This window comes from Chelonoidis abingdonii, chromosome 14, assembly GCF_003597395.2.
Source record: "Chelonoidis abingdonii isolate Lonesome George chromosome 14, CheloAbing_2.0, whole genome shotgun sequence".
Lineage (NCBI taxonomy): Eukaryota > Metazoa > Chordata > Testudines > Testudinidae > Chelonoidis > Chelonoidis abingdonii.
Genome location: NC_133782.1, coordinates 40163030 through 40181606, shown reverse-complemented (window position 1 = coordinate 40181606; position 18577 = coordinate 40163030). Strand labels below are relative to the sequence as shown.

Genomic DNA, 18577 nt, shown 5'->3' with positions numbered 1-18577 from the left:
CCCCCGCCACTGCTGCACTAGGCCCCCACCCAGGAGATCCCAGCAGCCCTGTACATCCCCCCTGCTCTGCTCCTTTTGCCCAGGTCATCGCATACTCGGAGCGCCGGTATCGCATCTTCGGGGAGACCATCGACATCGCCGTGGGCAACTGCCTGGACCGCTTCGCCCGTGTGTTGAAGGTGAGAGGGCAGTGGGGAGCCAGAGGGTTGGGAGTCAGGACTCCTGGGTTCTATCCCTGGCTCTGGGGGGAGGGGTCTGGTGGTTAGAGACGGCGGGGGGGCGGACGACCGGGAGTCGGGACTCTTGGGTTCTAGTCTCATTGAGTCACCCAGAGTTTCTCCATTACCTGATTGTGGCACTTCAACATTAACAAGTTTTTTAGTATTTAATTTCCTTGCTTTTTAAAATAAGGTGTCAGCCCTAAGAGAAATCTTCCCCAATCCCCCTGGTTCCTTCACTAGCAACATTTAGCCACAGCAACATTGGAGAAATGCTGCTTCAAAATTTTAACAGTCACATGACTCCAAGTTCTGGTGTGTTTGGGGTGAAGTTTTTCATTTTAAACGCAAGGGAATTCCAGATTAGTGTTGGTTTTATGCACACGCTCATCGAAAAATACTCGGTGCAATTTTAAACTTAACCTAAGTTTTTTGGAGTGAAATTTCCTTGCTTTTTTTTCCTAAAGACAAAGACAAATTTTCTTAGTTTGGTTGCTTTGTAAACAAACTCACAATTTTATTCTCTTTATAATCCAAGAATACTGTACAAGATCAGATGATATTTAGCATATAACTTGCTTTATATAAGACTTGAAATCAATCTCTCTCACAAACATTCTATATCCTTCCATTTTTAAAAAACCTCACACCCAATTGCCTGGATTTCTTGTAAAATCCTTTTCTTCCTTGTGGCAGGAGCAACTGAAGATGAGGTTTTCTGGCATGGAATTTGCTTGCTTTTTAAAGAAAACAGTAACTTTTGTTCTCCTTCTCCCTGAAATTGGGGAAATCAAATGCCAAAATCTAAGGTTAATGGTAACTTTAGTCGAACATTTCCAACTAAAGCCAGCATAAAATTAGATACTTTTGTCAAATAATCTGCGCTCGCTTAGTTGGAGACTTTGCATTAATTTTAACATTAATCTAAGATTTTTGGCATTCAGTTTTCTGCCTTTAAAAGCCAGGTGCAGGCTGTGGGAATCTTCAGCACTAACCGAGGTTCTTGGCCTGGAATTTCCTTGTTTCTTTGCAAGCGAAGTGGAAAATGATTGTGAGATTTAGCAGTAAATCAGTACGGAGCTTTGGCAAAGGAGCCCTAGGCTTTGTTCCCCTCTCTGTAGCTCAGAACTGGAGGAACCGATTTCACCTGAATCCCCGTGCCCTGAGCCTCGCTGCAGGAAAGGTTTTGGCCTGAAAGGAACTGATGTCTTCAAGTCGTCCCATTCTCCCCCCTACCCCCTGCCAAGGACCAAAGCAAAGTGTGTGTGTGGTGGGGAGTGTCACCGTGGGGCCTGGGGGGCTTGGAGATTGGGATGGGGCCTTCTGGTAGCCCCACATCCAGCCTTACCCCCCCCCTTGGTGTGTCTTCCTCCTAGATATCCAATGACCCCAGCCCTGGCTATAACATTGAACAGATGGCGAAGAAGTGAGTGGTACCAGCTCCGGGAGGGGAGTTGGGTTCAGGTGGCTGGAAGTCAGGGTTAGATCCCTGGCTCTGGGAGGGTCTAACAGTCTCCTCCCCACACACCCCCAGGGGACAGAAGCTGGTGGAGCTGCCCTACACAGTGAAGGGAATGGATGTGTCCTTCTCAGGGATCCTGTCCCACATAGAGGTGAGGAATCCAGGGGTCCTGGTTCCCAGCCCCTGCTCTGACCACTGGTCCCTACTCCCCTTCCTGAGCTGGGAGGGAACCCAGGGTCCTGGCTCACAGCCCCTGCTCTACCCACTAGCCCCCACTCCTCTCCCTGAGCTGGGAGGGAACGCGGGCACCCTGAACCCCCTCTGTGCCCTGTAGGAGGTGGCTCACAAGATGCTGGCATCAGGAGAGTGCACCCCGGAGGATCTCTGCTTCTCTCTCCAGGTGAGGAACGGCCCAGCTCAGGGCTGGGGAGCAGGGGCTGTGGGTCCAGAGTTAGGAGCCCCGTCCCTGGACATCAGGAGGTGGGGACTGCGGGCTGGGAGTGAGAAGCACCATGGGAGCCGGGGAAGCGGGCTGCGAGTCTGGCATGAGAAGCACTGTGGGGAGGGAGTGAGGAGTGCCGGGGGGGCGGACTGCGGGTCGGGAGTGAAGAGTGCGGGGGGAGGGAGGCGCCGCAGGTTGGGAGTGAGGAGTGCCGGGGGAGGGGGCTGCGGGTCAGGAGCGAGTGGCACTGTCCTAGCTGCACTGCCCCCCCAGGAGACGCTCTTTGCGATGCTGGTGGAGATCACAGAGCGGGCCATGGCGCACTGCGGCTCACAGGAGGCCCTCATCGTGGGCGGCGTCGGCTGTACGTGCTGGGACCATGGGGGGTGAGGGGGGGTCACTGCATGGGAACCCTGCCTCCCCCCCAATCCCCATACTTAGCCCCCCACCTGCTTCCCCACTCACCTCCTGCCTCCCTTCCCCCTGGGATCGCTGCCATAGGGCAGGGGCTCGCTGGGCTCTCCCCCTCAAACCTGGCAGGCACAACCTGGGGCTAGTGCCCGGACTCAACTGAGGCCATCACAGCTCGTGTCACTTGTGTCCTGTGACTGGGGTCTCAGCTTGAAACCTTCCCCCTCCCCAGGTGTCACCACCCCACACCAGCCTGTGGGCTCCCCCCCCAGCTCTAATCCTGCCCCCTCCCCCAGGTAACATGCGGCTACAGGAGATGATGCGGATCATGTGCGCAGAGAGGGGAGCCAAGCTGTTTGCTACAGATGAGAGGTACTGACTGCCTATCAACTTATCCTATGGAGCTAGGGTCCCAGCAACCCCTCAGCCCACCTTAGCTTGGTAGAAGCAGTGGGATTATCCCTCCAGACAGTAGCTCTTGGATTCCCCTGGGAGATTCTGGGCTATGGTGCTTTAGGGCATTGGCACTCCTACCCCGGAGCCAGGAGAGAACCCAGGAGTCCTGGCTCCCAACCCCCCACCTCTCCTCTTTAACCATTAGACCCTACTCCCCTCCCAGAGTTGGGGATAGAACCCAGGAGTCCTTGGTCCCAGCCCCCTCCCCTATCTACTAGACCCCACTCCCATTCCAGAGCCAGGGACAGAACCCAGGAGTCCTGGTTCCCAGCTCCCTCCTGCTCTAACCACTAGCCCCCATGCCGCACTGCCTACAGGATGTTTCATCTCCCCCCATCCCCAGGTTCTGCATTGACAATGGGGCCATGATCGCACAGGCCGGCTGGGAGATGTTCCGCACAGGGCAGGTGACGCAGCTCGAGGATTCATGGATCACGCAGAGGTAGAGGAGGGGGGAGCGAGGGGGGAGGCATCAGCCATGGGCCAGCCCCCTGACTTTCTCTTCTCCCCACAGGTACCGGACAGACGAAGTGGATGTGACCTGGCGTGATTAACCCGTTCCCTCCCACGCGTAGGATGGTCCCCAAAGTGGCTGCTGCCCCCACGGGGCCTGTGCAGAGTAGGGTGGCCACGGCCCGAGGGCCCTGCTGGCTGGAACTCAGCCCTAACACACAATAAAGACGTTTGCTTTTGTAACTGGGATTCCTTTCCTGAGCCCTGGGGGCTGGGCAGGGAGTGGCCTCTGGGCCTGGCCCCAACCCCTCAGCGGGCCCCACTCAGCCTGAAACCTGCCACTGGGGCAATGAGTTGGGGTACTCAGCCTGGCTACCATGGGCGCAGGTCAGGACTGGGGGGTACCAGCAGAGCTGGGGGGGGGACCCCAGGGCTGGGGTGGCAGGGGCTGTGGGTGAAGAGTGAGGGGCACCAGCAGAGCTATGGAGGGATAAGGCTGGGTTAGATGGGGCTGTGGGTCAGGAGTGAGGGGCACTGGCAGGGCTAGAGGCGGGTCAATTGACAAGGTGTCAGGCGCTGTGTAAATAACAATATTTAATATTTACAATGCAGCACGGTGGGCGCTACCCCCTGGGAGGGGCAGAGCACAACAGGCCCTGGCCCAGGCATCCGATTCCCTACAGCAGTGTCGGATGGGACAGTTGAGCGTGCAGAGATGGCAGCATCAGCCCCCTGCCCAGCCGGGGGCCATGATCCATCCAGCTGGGCTGGGCTGGGGCTGCTGCTGCACTGCTGGGGAAGGAACCCAGGTTTCCAGGCTACTCCCTCGGGCTAAGCTTGCAGAGCCCCCTACTGGCAGTAGAAGGTCAGGGCATCCTGCTGGTTGCCCCGGATGAAGGCAACAGGTGGACGCAGATCCCGGGACAGGGTCTCCAGCCAGGCCATGTAGAGGGCACTGGGACAGGCCCCCTTGCGCACCACAGGCAGGCTCCTGCAGGGAGGGATGGGGGTCAGTGGAGGTGGGGGGGGAATGGAGATACCCCTGAGGCTCCCATCCCCGCCACCCCCAGGGCAGGGCCAGAGGGCTCATAGAATATCAGGGTTGGAAGGGTCCTCAGGACGTCATCTAGTCCAAACCCCTGCTCAAAGCAGGACCAATTCCCAACTAAATCATCCCAGCCAGGGCTTTGTCAAGCCTGACCTTGAAAACCTCTAAGGAAGGAGATTCCACCACCTCCCTAGGTAACCCAGTCCAGTGCTTCATCACCCTCCTAGTGAAAAAGTTTTTCCTAATATCCAAACTAGACCTTCCCACTGCAGCTTGAGACCATTACTCCGTGTTCTGTCATCAGGTACCACTGAGAACAGCCAAGAGCCATCCTCTATGGCAGGGTTTCTCAAACGGGTCGCTGCTTGTGTAGGGAAAGCCCCTGGCAGGCTGGGCCACTGTGTTTACCTGCCCCATCCACAGGTCTGGCCAATCGCGGCTCCCACTGGCCACAGATTGCTGTTGGGCTGCGGGAAGCGGTGCGGGCCGAGGGACTTACTGGCCACTATTTCCAGCAGCTCCCACTGGCCTGGAGCAGTGATCTGTGGCCAATGGGAGCTGCGATCGGTCAGACCTGTGGAGGGCGCAGGTAAACACGGGCCTAGCCCACCAGGGGCTTTCCCCACACAAGTGGCGACCTCTGAGAAACCCTGCTCTACAGAACCCCCCTTCAGATAGTTGAAAGCAGCTATCAAACACTCCCCCCGCCCCCCCTTCTCTTCTGCAGACTAAATAACCCCAGTTCCCTCAGCCTCTCCTCAAAAGTCACCCGCTCCACTCCCCTGGTCATTTTCATTGCCCTCTGCTGGACTCTCCAGTTTGTCCACATCCCTTCTGTGGTGGGGGGAACCAAAACTGGACACGATACTCCAGGTGTGGCCTCGCCAGTGCTGACGAGAGGGGAATAATCACTTCCCTCAATTTGCTGGCAATGTTCCTACTAATACAGCCCAATATGTCATTGGCCTTCTTGGCAACAAGGGCCCACTGCTGACTCATATCCAGCTTCTTGTCCACTGTAATCCCCAGGGCCTTTTCTGCAGAACTGCTGCTTAGCCAGTCGGTCCCCAGCCTGTAGCAGTGCATGGGATTCTTCCGTCCTAAGAGCAGGACTCTGCACTTGTCCCATCATCCAGGTCATTAATAAAGATGGTGAACAAAACCAACCCCTGGGGCACTCTGCTTGATACTGGCTACCCCTACCCTGCGCCCCAGGGCAGGGCCATGGAGCAATCTCCCAGGGCAATGACCACTCCCCCCACACCCAGGGATCCCAGGGCACAGCCCTTCCCCTACGGTCTGTCCCTCCTACTGCACTGGCACATACAGGCCAGGTCCCCCACCTGCTCTACCCACTATCCCCCACTGCCCATGGCTCGCAGGGGTCTCTCCCCCATCCCCAGTACTGCAGTGAGAGTGCCAAGGTCACACAGGCTGACGACGCTGTCCCGTGCGGGGATGGGGCCTGCACTCACATGACGATCAGGGCGGCGTTCCGGGAATTCTCCTGCAGGATTTCATGGAGTCGGACCTGCTGCTCTGACTGTGGGGGAAGAGTAAGAGGGGGTTGCAGTGTACCCAGCCGCCAGGAGTCCTGGCTCCCAATCCCCCGCTTCCCAGCTCCAATCTCTAGATCCCTGGTCCCCTCCCAGAGCCAGGCTAGGACCCAGACATCCGGTCTCACCTTTTTCCTGTAGACCCGCAGATCCTCATCTGACACCTTCCAGGGTGTCTCCCTCCGCAAGGCCTCTGTGGCCTCAGGGCTGCGCTGCCCCTCGTTGAGCCGGAATGGAGCCACCAGGTCCTCAAACTCCTTCAGGCTGGGAGCAGAGCACAGGGCTGAGGACAGCTGGACCCACCCGAAGGGCTAGGCAGTCTAGGGTGGTACCTGTCTCCTCTAGGGTAGGGAGTGGGGGCTGGGAGCCAGGGCTCCTGGGTTCTCTCTCTGGCTCTGGGAGGAGGGTGGGAGCCAGGACTCCTGGGTTCCATTCTCCTCACCCAGACAGCTGTAAGGATCCTTCACTGTGGTGGTGGTGCCAGGAAGGTGGGGTCCATTTCAGGGGTTCTGTTAGGCCCTGGGACCAGGCCTGGTGCCCCACCTCCAGGTAGTGGGGAGCCTGGGGAATGGGGGCAGGCCTGAGGGCCCCCCAAAAGAAGTGAGGGTAGGGAATTGCTGTCGGGGGCGGGCGGGGGGAACTCACCTGCTCTCCTCTGGCTGCCAGGCCGCGTGGGGCAGCACCAGCACCTCGCTGAAACCCAGGCGGAACTTGCTGAGCAGCAACTGGATCCTGTGGGGCAGAGGGGGAGTGATGGGCCCACAGGAGGGGGGGGAGTGGAGGGGGAATGTGGGTGGGAATTTGTGGGGCCCACGGGAGGGGGGAGTGGCAGGGCCAGTAGGTGGACAGGGAATGTGAGGGCCCGCAGGAGGGGGGAGAGGGGCGGGTGGGAATGCGGGGGGCCCGCAGGGCCGAGGCAGGTGCCCTTACTCCTGGCGCTGCTGCTCGGCACTGCCCAGGTGGCCGCTGACGAAGACCCGGACGCGACAGCGGCTCCAGCGCTTGCGGCGGCTCAGCAGGTAGGGGACCAGCAGGGTGAGCCCTGCGGGGAGACAGTGTCAGGGGGCGGCAGGAGCAGGCCAGGAGTGAAGGGCGGGGGGCACTGGCAGGCTCTTGGGGCTCAGGGGCTGCCAGGAGGTGAGAGGGCTGGAGAAGAGATGAGAGGCTTCCAAGGGGCAGGCGGGGGCTGTCAGGGGTTGGGGGGGAGGGCTGTAGGGAGAGGGAGCTGGTGGAGGAAGGGGCTTGATGGGGTGGGGGTCGGATGGAGAGAGTAGGTTTGGGGGCTGGCAGAGGTGAGGGTGCTGGTAGAAGAGCTGGTGGGGTGGCTGACGGTGTGGGGGCCGGTGGAGGGAGGAGGTTGGGGGGCTGGCAGAGGTGAGGGGGCTGGTAGGGGAACTGCCAGGGGCAGGGCTGGCTCCAGCAGTTTTGCCGCCCCAAGCAGTGGAGGGGGGGCCACAATGGGTGGCACTTCGGCAGCAGCTCTACCGCCGCTGCTGCTTTGTTTGGCAGCAGGTTCTTCCCTCCGAGAGGGACTGAGGGACCCGCCGCCGAAGAGCTGGACGTGCCACCCCTCTCCGTTGGCCACCGCAAGCACCTGCTTGATGCGTTGGTGCCTGAAGCCGGCCCTGGACAGGGATGCGGGGTGGGCTGGGGAGCTGCCAGGGGTGGGGGGCTGGTGGAGGGAGGAGGTTACGGGGCTGGTGGGGGAGCTGCCAGGGGTGGGGGGTGGGCTAGGGGACACGCACCCCCATCGTCAAAGAGCCAGTAGACGTCCACACATCTCTTCTTCTGCTGGGCCTGGAAGTGGGTCTCAGTGAGCTCGTCCGCGCCCAGCACCTTCACGCTGCTCCCTGTGAGCACATGGGGCAGGTGGGGCAGGGCAACCCCTAGGCTCGGGGCAGGATGGCGTCCGTCCCGCCCCCCCCCAGGGCTCCCTTGGCCTGGCACGGGCCCAGTGCCCCTGGCTGCCACCCACAGCCCCCTCCCTCGCTGCCCAGCTCCTGCCCCCAGCTGCTGCAGTCTCTGACCCCCTACGCAGCCCCCTCTGCCCACAGCAGCCCCTCATCCCTGTCCCCCTCACCTGCATTGCCCGGCTCCTGTCTCAACTTCTCTCCCTGCAGCGCTGCCTCGGGGTCCTCAAACGCGGGGTTCACTGGGGAGAAGGGGATTAGACAGCTGAGGGCAGCCCCCCCGGCTGCACACCCACCTCTCAGGGAATGGGGCAGGCAGAGAGCACTGCTGGAGGTCACTGCTGCCCCCTACTGGCAGGCCCAGTCATGTCCATGGGTCTGTGTCCATCTGCCCTCCCCCAGCCCAGCCCCCATACTTACCATAGGCCCGCACCGTCCGTGACACATCCAATCCGTCCTTCATTCTCAACACGCACACCCCAGCCCGGCCGTCGAACGCGTCGCTGGGGGCACAGAGTGGGGTCAGGGGGTACTGCTGGGGGGATCCCAGGCCCCCCAAGAGCCTTCAGCCCTGGTACTGCCTAGGAGGTGCCAGAAAGGAGGTGCTGCCCCCCAGGGAGTCTCCCCACCTCCAGAGATGCCTCCAACCCCATTGCTTCCCCCTGCTCCGGGGCATCCACCCCAGCCCCCTACCCCACTGCTGCCCCCCCAGCCCAGCCCCCTTACTGGATGGTGGCCACGTAGTTCTCCAGGTTGTGGGGCAAGTCCGTCTGCCAGTTCTGCTTGTAGCCCAGCACGATCGTGTTGGGTTTGAGACGCCCCAGCCCGGACACCTGGGGAAAATCATCGGTGAGGCTGGGGCAGTGCAGGGGGGATGACACACAGCGCAGCATGGCAGGTTGCACTCACTAGGGGGCAGGGCGGTGCATGCACAGCCCAGCACTCATCTGCTCCAGCAGGGGCAGCACACAAAGCAGGGCTCAGACCCTCCAGCAGAGGGCGCTGGGACACACACACAAACCTGCATGAGGCTACGGGCTCCGCTGCGCAGGTCTGGGGCTGTGATGAGGGTGTAGAAAGATCGCACCTTGCGCCTGCTCAGCCACTCGACGTGCTCCTCTGAGTCGCGGTCCCCTGGGGTGTCCTGCAGCTGGGAGAGGCAAGGGGAGGGTTAGGAGGCAGGATCCCAGGCTCCTTGAGGCCCTCCCCAGCATCCCCATACTCACTCCAGCCACGTTCCCACAGATCATGAGGCTGACCCCCTTGGTGAAGGCGCCGACAAAATCCACCAGAGCTGGCCGGAAGCTGGGGGGACCCGTCAGCACCAGGCATTGGGGGCTGGAAGAGAGGGAGAGTTGGGACAGTCCAGAGGGGGGTGCTCTCCCCACAGAGACACTGCTGCACCCAATGCCCAAGCATTATTGTCAGAATCAGTTATAGAGCCCAGCACCCCCCATTCTAACCACTGGACCCCACTCTGCTCCCAGAGCCAGGCATGGAACCCAGGAGTCCTGGCTCTCAGCCCCCGCTGCTTTCAGCCAGCCAGGCCTACCGGAAGTTCTTGACATGCTCCTCCACTTGCGTGAGGCTGACAGAGTAGGACAGGGCCATGCTGTAGGTCCCGGCCTGCACAGAGGAGCCCCAGTTGACATCTGAGGGGATGATGAAGAGGATGCAGGGAGGCAGAGGAAATCTTGTTTGGTCTGGGTGCCCCCCAGGTCTCCCTGCCCTCTCCCACCGCCCCGGCGCCTCCCTTACCTGGCTTCTTGTAGCTGACATAGGCCAAGCTGACCAGGATAATGCCCACCACAATGAGGGCCGCCCACCAGGTCAGCAGGAACATGATGACCACGGAGACCACGGCCCCAAAGAGGGCGCTCCACTTGCTGAAGTAGCGAAAAGAAGGTCGCCAGCCTGGGAGGAGGGAGAGTGAAAGGCTGTGCCCAGACCCATGTGTCAGACCCCCCCAACCCAACCTATCTCCCTACATGGCCAGGGCAACAGTAACCACCCTGCCCAGCTCAGCCTTTTCAGCTCGAAAGGCTCAGCCCTACACTGCCTGACTCCTGCAACTCAACTCAACCCTCCGCCGCCTGGCTCCTGCAACCCAACTCAATCCTACACTCCCCAGCTCCTCCAACTCAACTTTATTCCACCCAGCTTGTGCAACTCAACTCAACCCTATGCTGCCCGGCTCCTGCAACCCAACTCAACCCTCCACCACCCGGCTCCTCAAACCCAACTCAATCCTACACTGTCCAGCTCCTCCAACTCAACTCTATTCCACCCGGCTTGTGCAACCCAGCTCAACCCGGCTCCTGCAACCCAATTCAACCCTACGCTGCCCGGCTCCTGCAACCCAACTCAACCCTCCACCACCCGGCTCCTCAAACCCAACTCAATCCTACACTGCCCAGCTCCTCCAACTCAACTCTATTCCACCCGGCTTGTGCAACCCAACTCAACCCTACTCCACCCGGCTCCTGCAACCCAACTCAACCCTACGCTGCCCGGCTCCTGCAACCAATTCAACCCTGCACCACCCGGCTCCTGCAACCCAACTCAGCCCTACCCTGCCCAGCTCTTCCAACCCAACTCAACCCTACGCCGCCCGGCTCCTGCAGCCCAACTCAACCCTACACCACCCGGCTCCTGCAACCCAACTCAGTTCTACCCTGCCCAGCTCCTCCAACCCAACTCAACCCTACGCTGCCCAACTCCTCCAACCCAACCTGCTCGGCCCTATGCAGCTCTCTAACTCTCTGCTTAACCCAACGCCCTTTCAACTCAGTCCAACTGTATCCTACCCATCTCCAACTCAACTCTCCTTCCTGCACAACTCCTCCAACTCAACCCAGCTCAATCCTTCCAACTCCTACCCGCCTCTACACCTCAGCCCAACCCTTCCAACCCAACACTGCCCTTCAGGGCAACCCTTAGAACTAAACTCAGCTCTCGCCTACCCAGCTCCAACTCAACCCACTCTGCGCTACTCAGTCCCCCATCACCCTACCCTACGTCAATAAACATATCCCTTTCAACCCAACACCAATCAACAGAATCCAACATAACCCATCCAATCCAACCTCACTCTACCCACCCTCCCAGTTCAACACAACCTGCCCCATCCTACTCTGTTCAAGAATTCCCATGCCAGACACTCAGCCTGACACCCTGCACTCAACACATGCTTGGTTTGAACCATGGTGCCAGATGTGACAAACCTCAGCTAAACACCTCGGCAAAGCCCTCCGTGCCCCTGCCCCTATGGCTGCTGGGGTTCCTGCTGTACCTGGGGAGTTGGTGATTGTGGCATGGAAGCAGCTGAAGTTGATGAGGGCATAGGAGCAAAGGAAGAAGTTGGAGATGATGGGGGCGATGGTGTTGAGCTCAGCTGTGGGTGCAATGGAGAGATGGGTCAATATGGGGGCGCATTCCCATCCCACGACAAGGAGATGGTTCCCTTCCACCTGGCCCCAGCAGGGTGTGTGACCCCACTCACCGATGAGGATGAAGGCAATGGCCAGGATGAAAGTGAGCATGTAGCCCCGAAGCGGCTCGTTGTTCTTGCCATAGCCCTTGGCAAAGAAGCCGATGATGGGATACAGCTTATCTTGGCACAGGCACTGCGGGGGACAGGCACAGGCAAGGCAGGGGGTTCAGTGATAGCAGAGCTATGGGTGACAGAAGGTGCACAGGCCCAGGGTGGGAGGTGGGAGGCTGGTTAGAGATGGATTTGGGCTGCGATGATCCGAATAAGAGGTGAAGACTCAGGATTTGTTTGGAGGGATAGTGAGGGTGCTCTTGGGGGCTGAGGGGGGGTCACTGGAGGTGGTGGGGTTTTCAGAAGTAGGGGTGTCTCTGGCGGTGATTTGGGGGCATTCCAGAGCACATCATTGAGGGTGGTGTTGGGTGGGCTGCTGTTGCAGGTGTGGTATGGATGGAAGGGGTACGTTTGGGTGCTGTTGTTTCTGATGCTGTAGCTGGGGTGTTCTGTTGTTAGGCCCCCACCCCTGACACCTGGACTCACCTGGAAGACCTTGGGGGCTGAGACCAGGCAGGCTAGGGCAGAGGAGAGGGTGGCGGCGAAGATCCCAGCCGTGATGAGGGGACTGAAGCCAGACACCATGCTCATGGTCTGGGAGGGAGACAGACCCCAGGATAGGGGGGATCAGAAAGCGAGATTCCCAGCCTGCCTCTCCCATCACCCATAGCTCCCATCCCATGCCCCAAATGCTCTCCGTCCCCTTCAGTGTTGGCTCCTCCCCAGTCCCACCTCCTCAGTGCTGGCTCGTCCCCCAGTTCCACCCACTCAATACTGGCTCCTCCCCCAGTCTCATCCCCTCAGTGTTGGCTCCTCCCCCACACTGCTGGCTCCTCCCCAGTCCCACCCCCTCAGTGCTGGCTCCTTCCCTACACTGCTGGCTCCTCCCCTAGTCCCAACCCCCTAACTGCTGGCTCCTCCCCCCTACCTGGTAGTTGTTGGCCAGCCCGTACTTGCAGGTGCCGGGCTGGGCACACTCGGTGAAGTTCCAGCCGTAGCCGCACCCGAGGCCCAGGCAGCCGTCCGTGGTGTTGGGGGAGCCCAGTGTGTCGTTCAGACTCCCGGACGCATCACGCACCACGCATGACCCTGGGGGGATGGGGGAAATGAGTGACCCCCCCCAGGACTTAGTGCCCACCCCCCAGCAACTCCCCTGGCAATCAAGTATCCCCTAGTGACCTCCCCCAGGATGTAGGGCCCCTGTCCACTCCCTGCAGCATGGCACCCCCTAGAGAGCCCTGCCCCCCATTCCCTGCCCGTTACCTATGGTAGCTGAGATGGCCAGGTAGGAAAGCGTGGTCCAGAAGATGGCCAGCAGGGTGCCCTTGGGGATAGCCACTGCGGGGTCCTACAAACGAGGATAATGGGGTGGTTAAATGGGGTGGTTATTGTGGCCCATAACTCTCAGGGGAACCAGTTCCTCTAGCCCCTGCTGGGCCTGGAGGGCCAGGAGCCCACCTTGAGGTCGCCTGAGATGTTGGCGCCAGCCAAGATACCAGTGGCTGAGGGGAAGAAGATGGAGAACATGCCAAAGAAGTTGCCCGATTCGCCCCGCCACTCTGGCCCGATGTTCTCCAGGAAGATGTCCCCTGCGGGAAGGGAGAGGGCAAGGTTCAGAGGGGCTGCACTGCCCAAGAGGGCCTCCAGTGCTGGAGAGTTCCACTGGCCCTACCTCGGTAGCTGAAGTAGCCTTTGGACATTTTCTCCTCTGTGGCTGGAATCAGGGTCCCCACGAAGTAGTTGATGAAGGAGACCATGATGACAAAGAAAAAGACAACCTGGGCCTGCAAGAGGGCAGGGAGAAGGGCTGAGAACTCAGGGGTCCTGGCTCCCAGCCCCTCCCCTGCTCTAACCCACTGGATCCCACTCCCCTCCCATAGCTGGGGATGGAACCAGGAGTCCTTGTTCCCAGCCCCTCCCCCAGTACCTTGGCTTCCCACTCCATGCCAGCCAGCGCGATGCCCAGCAACACTGTCACCGTGATGACGCCCACGATCCGGATGTCATTCACAGGGTCTGTCATCACCGCGTCAAACTCCTGGGGGGCAGGTATATGGAGATGAGTTTGTGGGGGCCCGGAGGGGGGAGGGCAGGGCGTGGAGTCAGAGAAGGGAGTGGAGGGGGCCAAGTATGGGAAGTGGGACAGCTGGGCCCAGCGTGGGTCAGGGAGAGCAGACAGAGACCAACAGCAGATTGTGGACGGTGTGGGGTGGGGCATGGCTGGGGGCTCAGTGGGGCCCATGTACCAACAGCTCGTGGCGCACGCTCTAGATAAGGCCACGTTCTCACAGCAGACAGGTGGGGCAGGTGGGGGCAGGGTGGGGGCAGTGGAGCTGAGAAAGGGACAAGTGGGTAGGGAGGGGTGGGTTAGGGATTGAGGCTAGAACTGGGATTAAGATTAGAATTGGGACTGAGGTCAAGGATTAGGTTAGTAATTCTAGGGTCAGGGTAGGGGTTAGACCGAGGGTTAGGATTTAGTGTAGATTTAGCTCTAGGGGTAGATCTAGGTGTATGGTGAGTTAGGATTAGCGTTCAGGGTTTAGAGTTAGGGGTTGGGGTTAGCATTCAGGGTGAAGGTTTAGGGTTAGAGTCAGTGTTCGGGGTTAGAGTTAGGATTAGGGTGAGGGTTAGGGTTGGGATTAGGGTTAGAGTCACAGTTAGGGGTTAGGGTTGGTATTGGGATTAGGATTAGCATTGAAGGTTAGGGTAAGGGGTAGGGTTAGGGGAAAGGGTTGGGTTTGGGATTAGGGTTTAGGGTTAGCATTAGGGTTACGGTTAGAGTTGGGGTTAAGGGTTTGAGGTTAAGTTCAAGAGTTAGGGGTTAGGGTTAGTGTTAAGGTTTAGGGGTTGGGGTTAGAGTTAGGGTTAGGGTTTAGGGTTAGTGTTCAGGCTTAAGGTTTAGGGTTAAGATGAGGGGTTAGAGTTTGGGGATAGGGTTGGGGTTAAGGTTAGAGGTTAAGGGATTGGGGTTAGGGTTGAGGGGTTAGGGTTAGTGTTAAAGTTTAGGGGTTAGGGTTATATATTAGGGTTAGGGTTTAGGGTTAGTGTTCAGGGTTAGGGCTGGGGGTTGGAGTTAGGGTTAGGAGATAGGGTTAGGGTTAGGAGATAGGGTTGGGCTGGGGTTAGGGTTAAGCATTTAGCGTTAAGGATTAGGGGTTAGAGTTAGCATTTAGGGTTAGGGGTTATCCAGCCCTTCAGACATTTTAATCTGTCCCTCGAGCTTCTGCTGGGGAGTGGGGTGGGCAGGTTGCATGTGCCGTGGCTCCACACGGCTCCCCGAAGCACCAGCATGTCCCCCCTCTGTCTCCTACACATAGGGACAGCCAGGGGGCTTCACACACTGCCCCCACCCCAAATGCTGCCCCTGTAGCTCCCATTAGCTGGCAACCGTGACCAATGGGAGCTGCAGGGGCGGGGTCTACAGACGGGGCAGTGCACACAGCTGCCTGGCCGTGCCTCCACATAGGAGCCAGAGAGGGGACATGCTGCTGCTGCAGCCGGGAACTGCTTGAGATAAGCGCTGCCTGGAGCCTGCACCCCGACCCCTCCCAGCACCTCTACCCCAGCCCTGATCCCCCTCCCACCCTCCGAACCCCGCGGTCCCACCCATCTGCACTCCAGAGCCCACACCGCCAGCTGGAGCCCTCACTCCCCCACCCGCACCCCTGCCCCAGTCCAGAGCCCCCTCACGCACGCTGAACTCCTCATTTCTGGCCCCATCCAGAGACTGCACCCCAACTCCCAGCTGGGTGAGCATTCCTGGTCCGCCATACAATTTCCATCCCCAGGTGTGGCCTTCAGGCCAAAAGGTTTGCTCACCCCTGGGTTAGGGTTATTGTTCAGGGCCAGGCCCCACCTACCAGCAGCAGGTCACGCACAGTCTCGGCGAAGCCCACCACATGCATAGCCACAGCCACAGCATTGGCGAAGGAGAAGAGCAGCCCGATGGAGCCGCCCAGCTCGGGGCCCAGGCTGCGCGAGATCAAGAAGTAGGTGCCCCCTGCACCCAGACAGACAGACAGACGGGGTCAGCAGGGGCGGTGGGCTCTAGGGGCTTGGGAACAGGCAGGGCTGTTGGGAGAGCCCTGGGGAGAGTGTGTGTGTGCACGTCTGTGTGTATGTGTTTGTGTCCCTGCTGCCCCCTGGTGGCGAGATGAGCCCTTGTGTGTGTGTGCCCCACACCCCCAGCTGGAGGGGATGAGCCCTGCGCTGAGTGTGTGTGTGTGTGTGCACAAGTGTATAATTTTAAGTGCATGACTGTGTGTGTGTGCAGTTTTGCATGTATAACTATGTGTGTACCTAAGTGTGTGTGTTATTTTGTGCATGTAGTTGCCTATCTGTGATTTTGCGACTCCGGGGTGCAGAATTTCCTGTGTGTAACGCTGAGCTGTGTGGAGCACTGTGTACATATCAGCAGGTGTGTCGCTGCTGTGTGATTCCCTGTCTCTTGCTGTGTATGGCCGTAGTTCAGTCTAACTATGTGGAACTGGAGCTAGTTTTGTGTCCACACACCTGTGCATCTCTAGCTGTGTGTTTCTGCAGCTGGGTCTCATTGTGTAGCAGTGTGTGTTGCGGGGGGGGGTGTTGTCTCTCTCTTCCCCCTGGCCAGGTTGAGATAACAGCCCACTTACTGCTACCAAAGGGGAGTGCTTCCCTGACCACCCTGTTTGTGTGGTGGCCCCGGTTTGAACCCGCCTCCCTAGCCCCACAGCACCCCCGGGACGTGGGGCCCATCTCTCACCTGCCTTCACCTTGCCATTGGTGGAGATGGCGGAGATGGACAGGCCGGTGATCGTGGTGACTACAGCCGACATGAGGATGATGAGCCATGTCAGCCCTGGGGAAGGAAGGGAAGATAGTGAATGGGGACTTGGGGAGTGAACCCACCCGCTGCCCCCCACTTTATTCCCCCGATGCTGGGCACCCTCCTGCTCCCATCGGGGAACACCGTGAACCCACCACAAGTTCCCAGCTGGCTTCTCGCTCCTACCCAACTGGTGGTGCTGGAAAGGCCTAGCCATGGGGTGGCCCCACCCCCCCATTACCTATCCCAGCCTGGGCTGTGATCCAAGGCAGCCGGAGATATAGGATCACACCCCAGATGTTGAGCATGCACCGGATCTGGGGAGAGAAAAGGGAGGTGGGTGAGATGATGGAACCCAGGAGTCCTGGCTCTCAGCCTGCTCCCCCGCCCCGCTGACCCATCGGACTCCCGCTCCCCTCCCCTCCCCGAGGGGTTTCAGTTTACCATCACGCCGGTCACCCAGCCGAACCGGACTGGTTCTGCTTCCAGGCTTGCTGCGTCTGGATCCTCCTCATCCCCCTCCTTAGCCCTGGATTCCCCAGGGTCAGGAGCGTCAGGGAACCCGGGCCCATCCTCCTGCGTGGGTGGGGAAACAGCGTTAGAGCGCCCACTGCTGAGCCCCCCGCCCTGCAGCATGGCCTCCCCTTACAAGTCCCGGTCCTGTTCCTGGCACCACAGCACGCCCTGCCGAGCCCCCCACGCCTTGCAACACAGCACCCCCTGCTGAGCCCCCTCTTCCCGGCAGCACACTGCCCCCTGCCGAGCCCCCCACACCTTGCAACACAGCACCCCAGGCTGAGCCCCCTGTTCCCGGCAGCACACTGCCCCCTGCCGAGCCCCCCACACCTTGCAACACAGCACCCCAGGCTGAGCTCCCTGCTCCCTGCAGCACAGTGCCCCCTGCGGAGCCTCCTGCTCCCTGCAGCACGGTGCACCCCAATCCCTGCAGCACGGCACCCCCTGCCGAACCCTCCACTCACTGCAGCACGATTCCCCTCACTCCCTGCAGCACAGCGCCCCCTGCTGAGCCCCCCACTCCCTGCAGCACGGTGCCCCCTGCTGGACCCCCTGCTCCCTGCAGCACAGCACTCCCCGCTGGGCCTCCCTCTCCCTACTCCACACAGTGCCCCCAGTGCTCACCACATTGCGCAGCACCTCCAGCGAGGGGCGACTCTTGCGGGCCCGCCCTGGGGGGGCCGACTGGGCGTAGAACTCGTAGCAGGGGCTGACGTCCATTGTGGTCGCATAGTCTGGGGGAGCCGAGAGGGAGCCCCTCTCATCCACCTGGCCAGAGCCCTCCATGGATGGGGCCGGGGGGCATGGCGGGGGGCTTGCCCCCTCCTTGCCTTTGTCCAGGGTGGGACCCGTCTGGAGCTTCCGCACCTTGAACCGGCCCAAGGCCAGAACAGTCTTGTAGGCCGGGGAGTCCATGGGGGTGCCGGGTCCACCTGGGGGGTGAAGGGGGACTCCAGTACTCTGAGCAGGAAAGGGTTAAACTCACCCCACTCCAGTAACTGAGCAGGGCCCGTCCCTGCCAGCAGGAGGCAGCAGGGACACGGACACACACTCTCTCTCTCTCTCTCTCTCTGAGTTGTTCTTTCCATTTTAGAGATTGTGAAACGGGCTAGAACCCAGGAGTCCTGCCTCCCAGCCCCTCGCCCCACTCTAAGCACTAGATCCCACTCCCCTCTCAGATCTAAGAGAGAACCCAGGAGTCCTGTCTCCCAGTCCCCCATCACCACCTGGTTCTAACCACTAGACCCCACTCCCCTCCCAGGCCTGAAGTTGGTGGGGAGGGAGCTGGGAGCCAGAACTCCTGGGTTCCCTTTCCTCAGGGGGGCAGAAGATGCAGATGAACAGACAATCTCTCTCCCTTCCCTCCCCCCGCCCACCCCCCAGTACCTGCTACCTTTCCGCTGGCCCTGAGTTCAATCCTGTGCCCCTCTCCCTGGCCCCTCCTTGCCTTATAAAGGGCCCAGGCTGAGAGGCCAGGCCGGGCCCTCCAGAACCGGCCCAGGCAGCCCCTGGCTGGCCCCACCGCCCTGCCCCTAACTCCCCCCACACACACCCTCTCCAAACACGGAGACTTTCCATCAGCCCCGGCCCCCCTGTTTGCTCTGCTTATCAGCCCCGCGTTCTTTCCACTGGGGCCCACTCCGCCCAGCTCTGCTTGGGGCAGGGGCACAGGACAGGGCAGAAGGGCCAGAGGACCCCCCACCAGTGCATGTTGGGGGGAAGTGAGGGCTGGGCTGGATGCCCAGGGGAATCGCCAC

General features: G+C 60.1%; 2 protein-coding genes across 2 annotated transcripts; one reads left to right on the top strand and one right to left on the bottom strand.

Annotated features, from left to right (window-relative positions):
• Positions 1-17: 17 nt before the first annotated feature.
• On the top strand, positions 18-3685 carry OSGEP (O-sialoglycoprotein endopeptidase; the record flags this gene model as incomplete). Its single annotated transcript, XM_032765699.2, has 8 exons — positions 18-179; positions 1595-1644; positions 1753-1831; positions 2015-2080; positions 2396-2486; positions 2830-2905; positions 3333-3431; positions 3504-3685. Coding segments are annotated over 8 exons (663 nt in total), but the record flags the coding sequence as incomplete, so codon positions are not given.
• A 571-nt stretch (positions 3686-4256) lies between these two features.
• On the bottom strand, positions 4257-16778 carry LOC116816453 (solute carrier family 12 member 3-like). Its single transcript, XM_032765698.2, has 24 exons — positions 16749-16778; positions 16546-16621; positions 16242-16337; positions 15361-15500; positions 13428-13538; positions 13173-13284; positions 12959-13089; positions 12764-12848; positions 12429-12589; positions 11987-12094; positions 11459-11582; positions 11249-11350; positions 9715-9870; positions 9509-9608; positions 9192-9294; positions 8978-9106; positions 8683-8789; positions 8373-8459; positions 7792-7889; positions 6977-7088; positions 6692-6778; positions 6175-6310; positions 5966-6033; positions 4257-4433 (listed from the first exon to the last, which is right to left on the bottom strand). Exons 1-24 carry the CDS (start codon positions 16749-16751, stop codon positions 4292-4294), a joined length of 2574 nt encoding a protein of 857 aa, XP_032621589.1. The 5' UTR covers positions 16752-16778; the 3' UTR covers positions 4257-4291.
• Positions 16779-18577: the final 1799 nt, after the last annotated feature.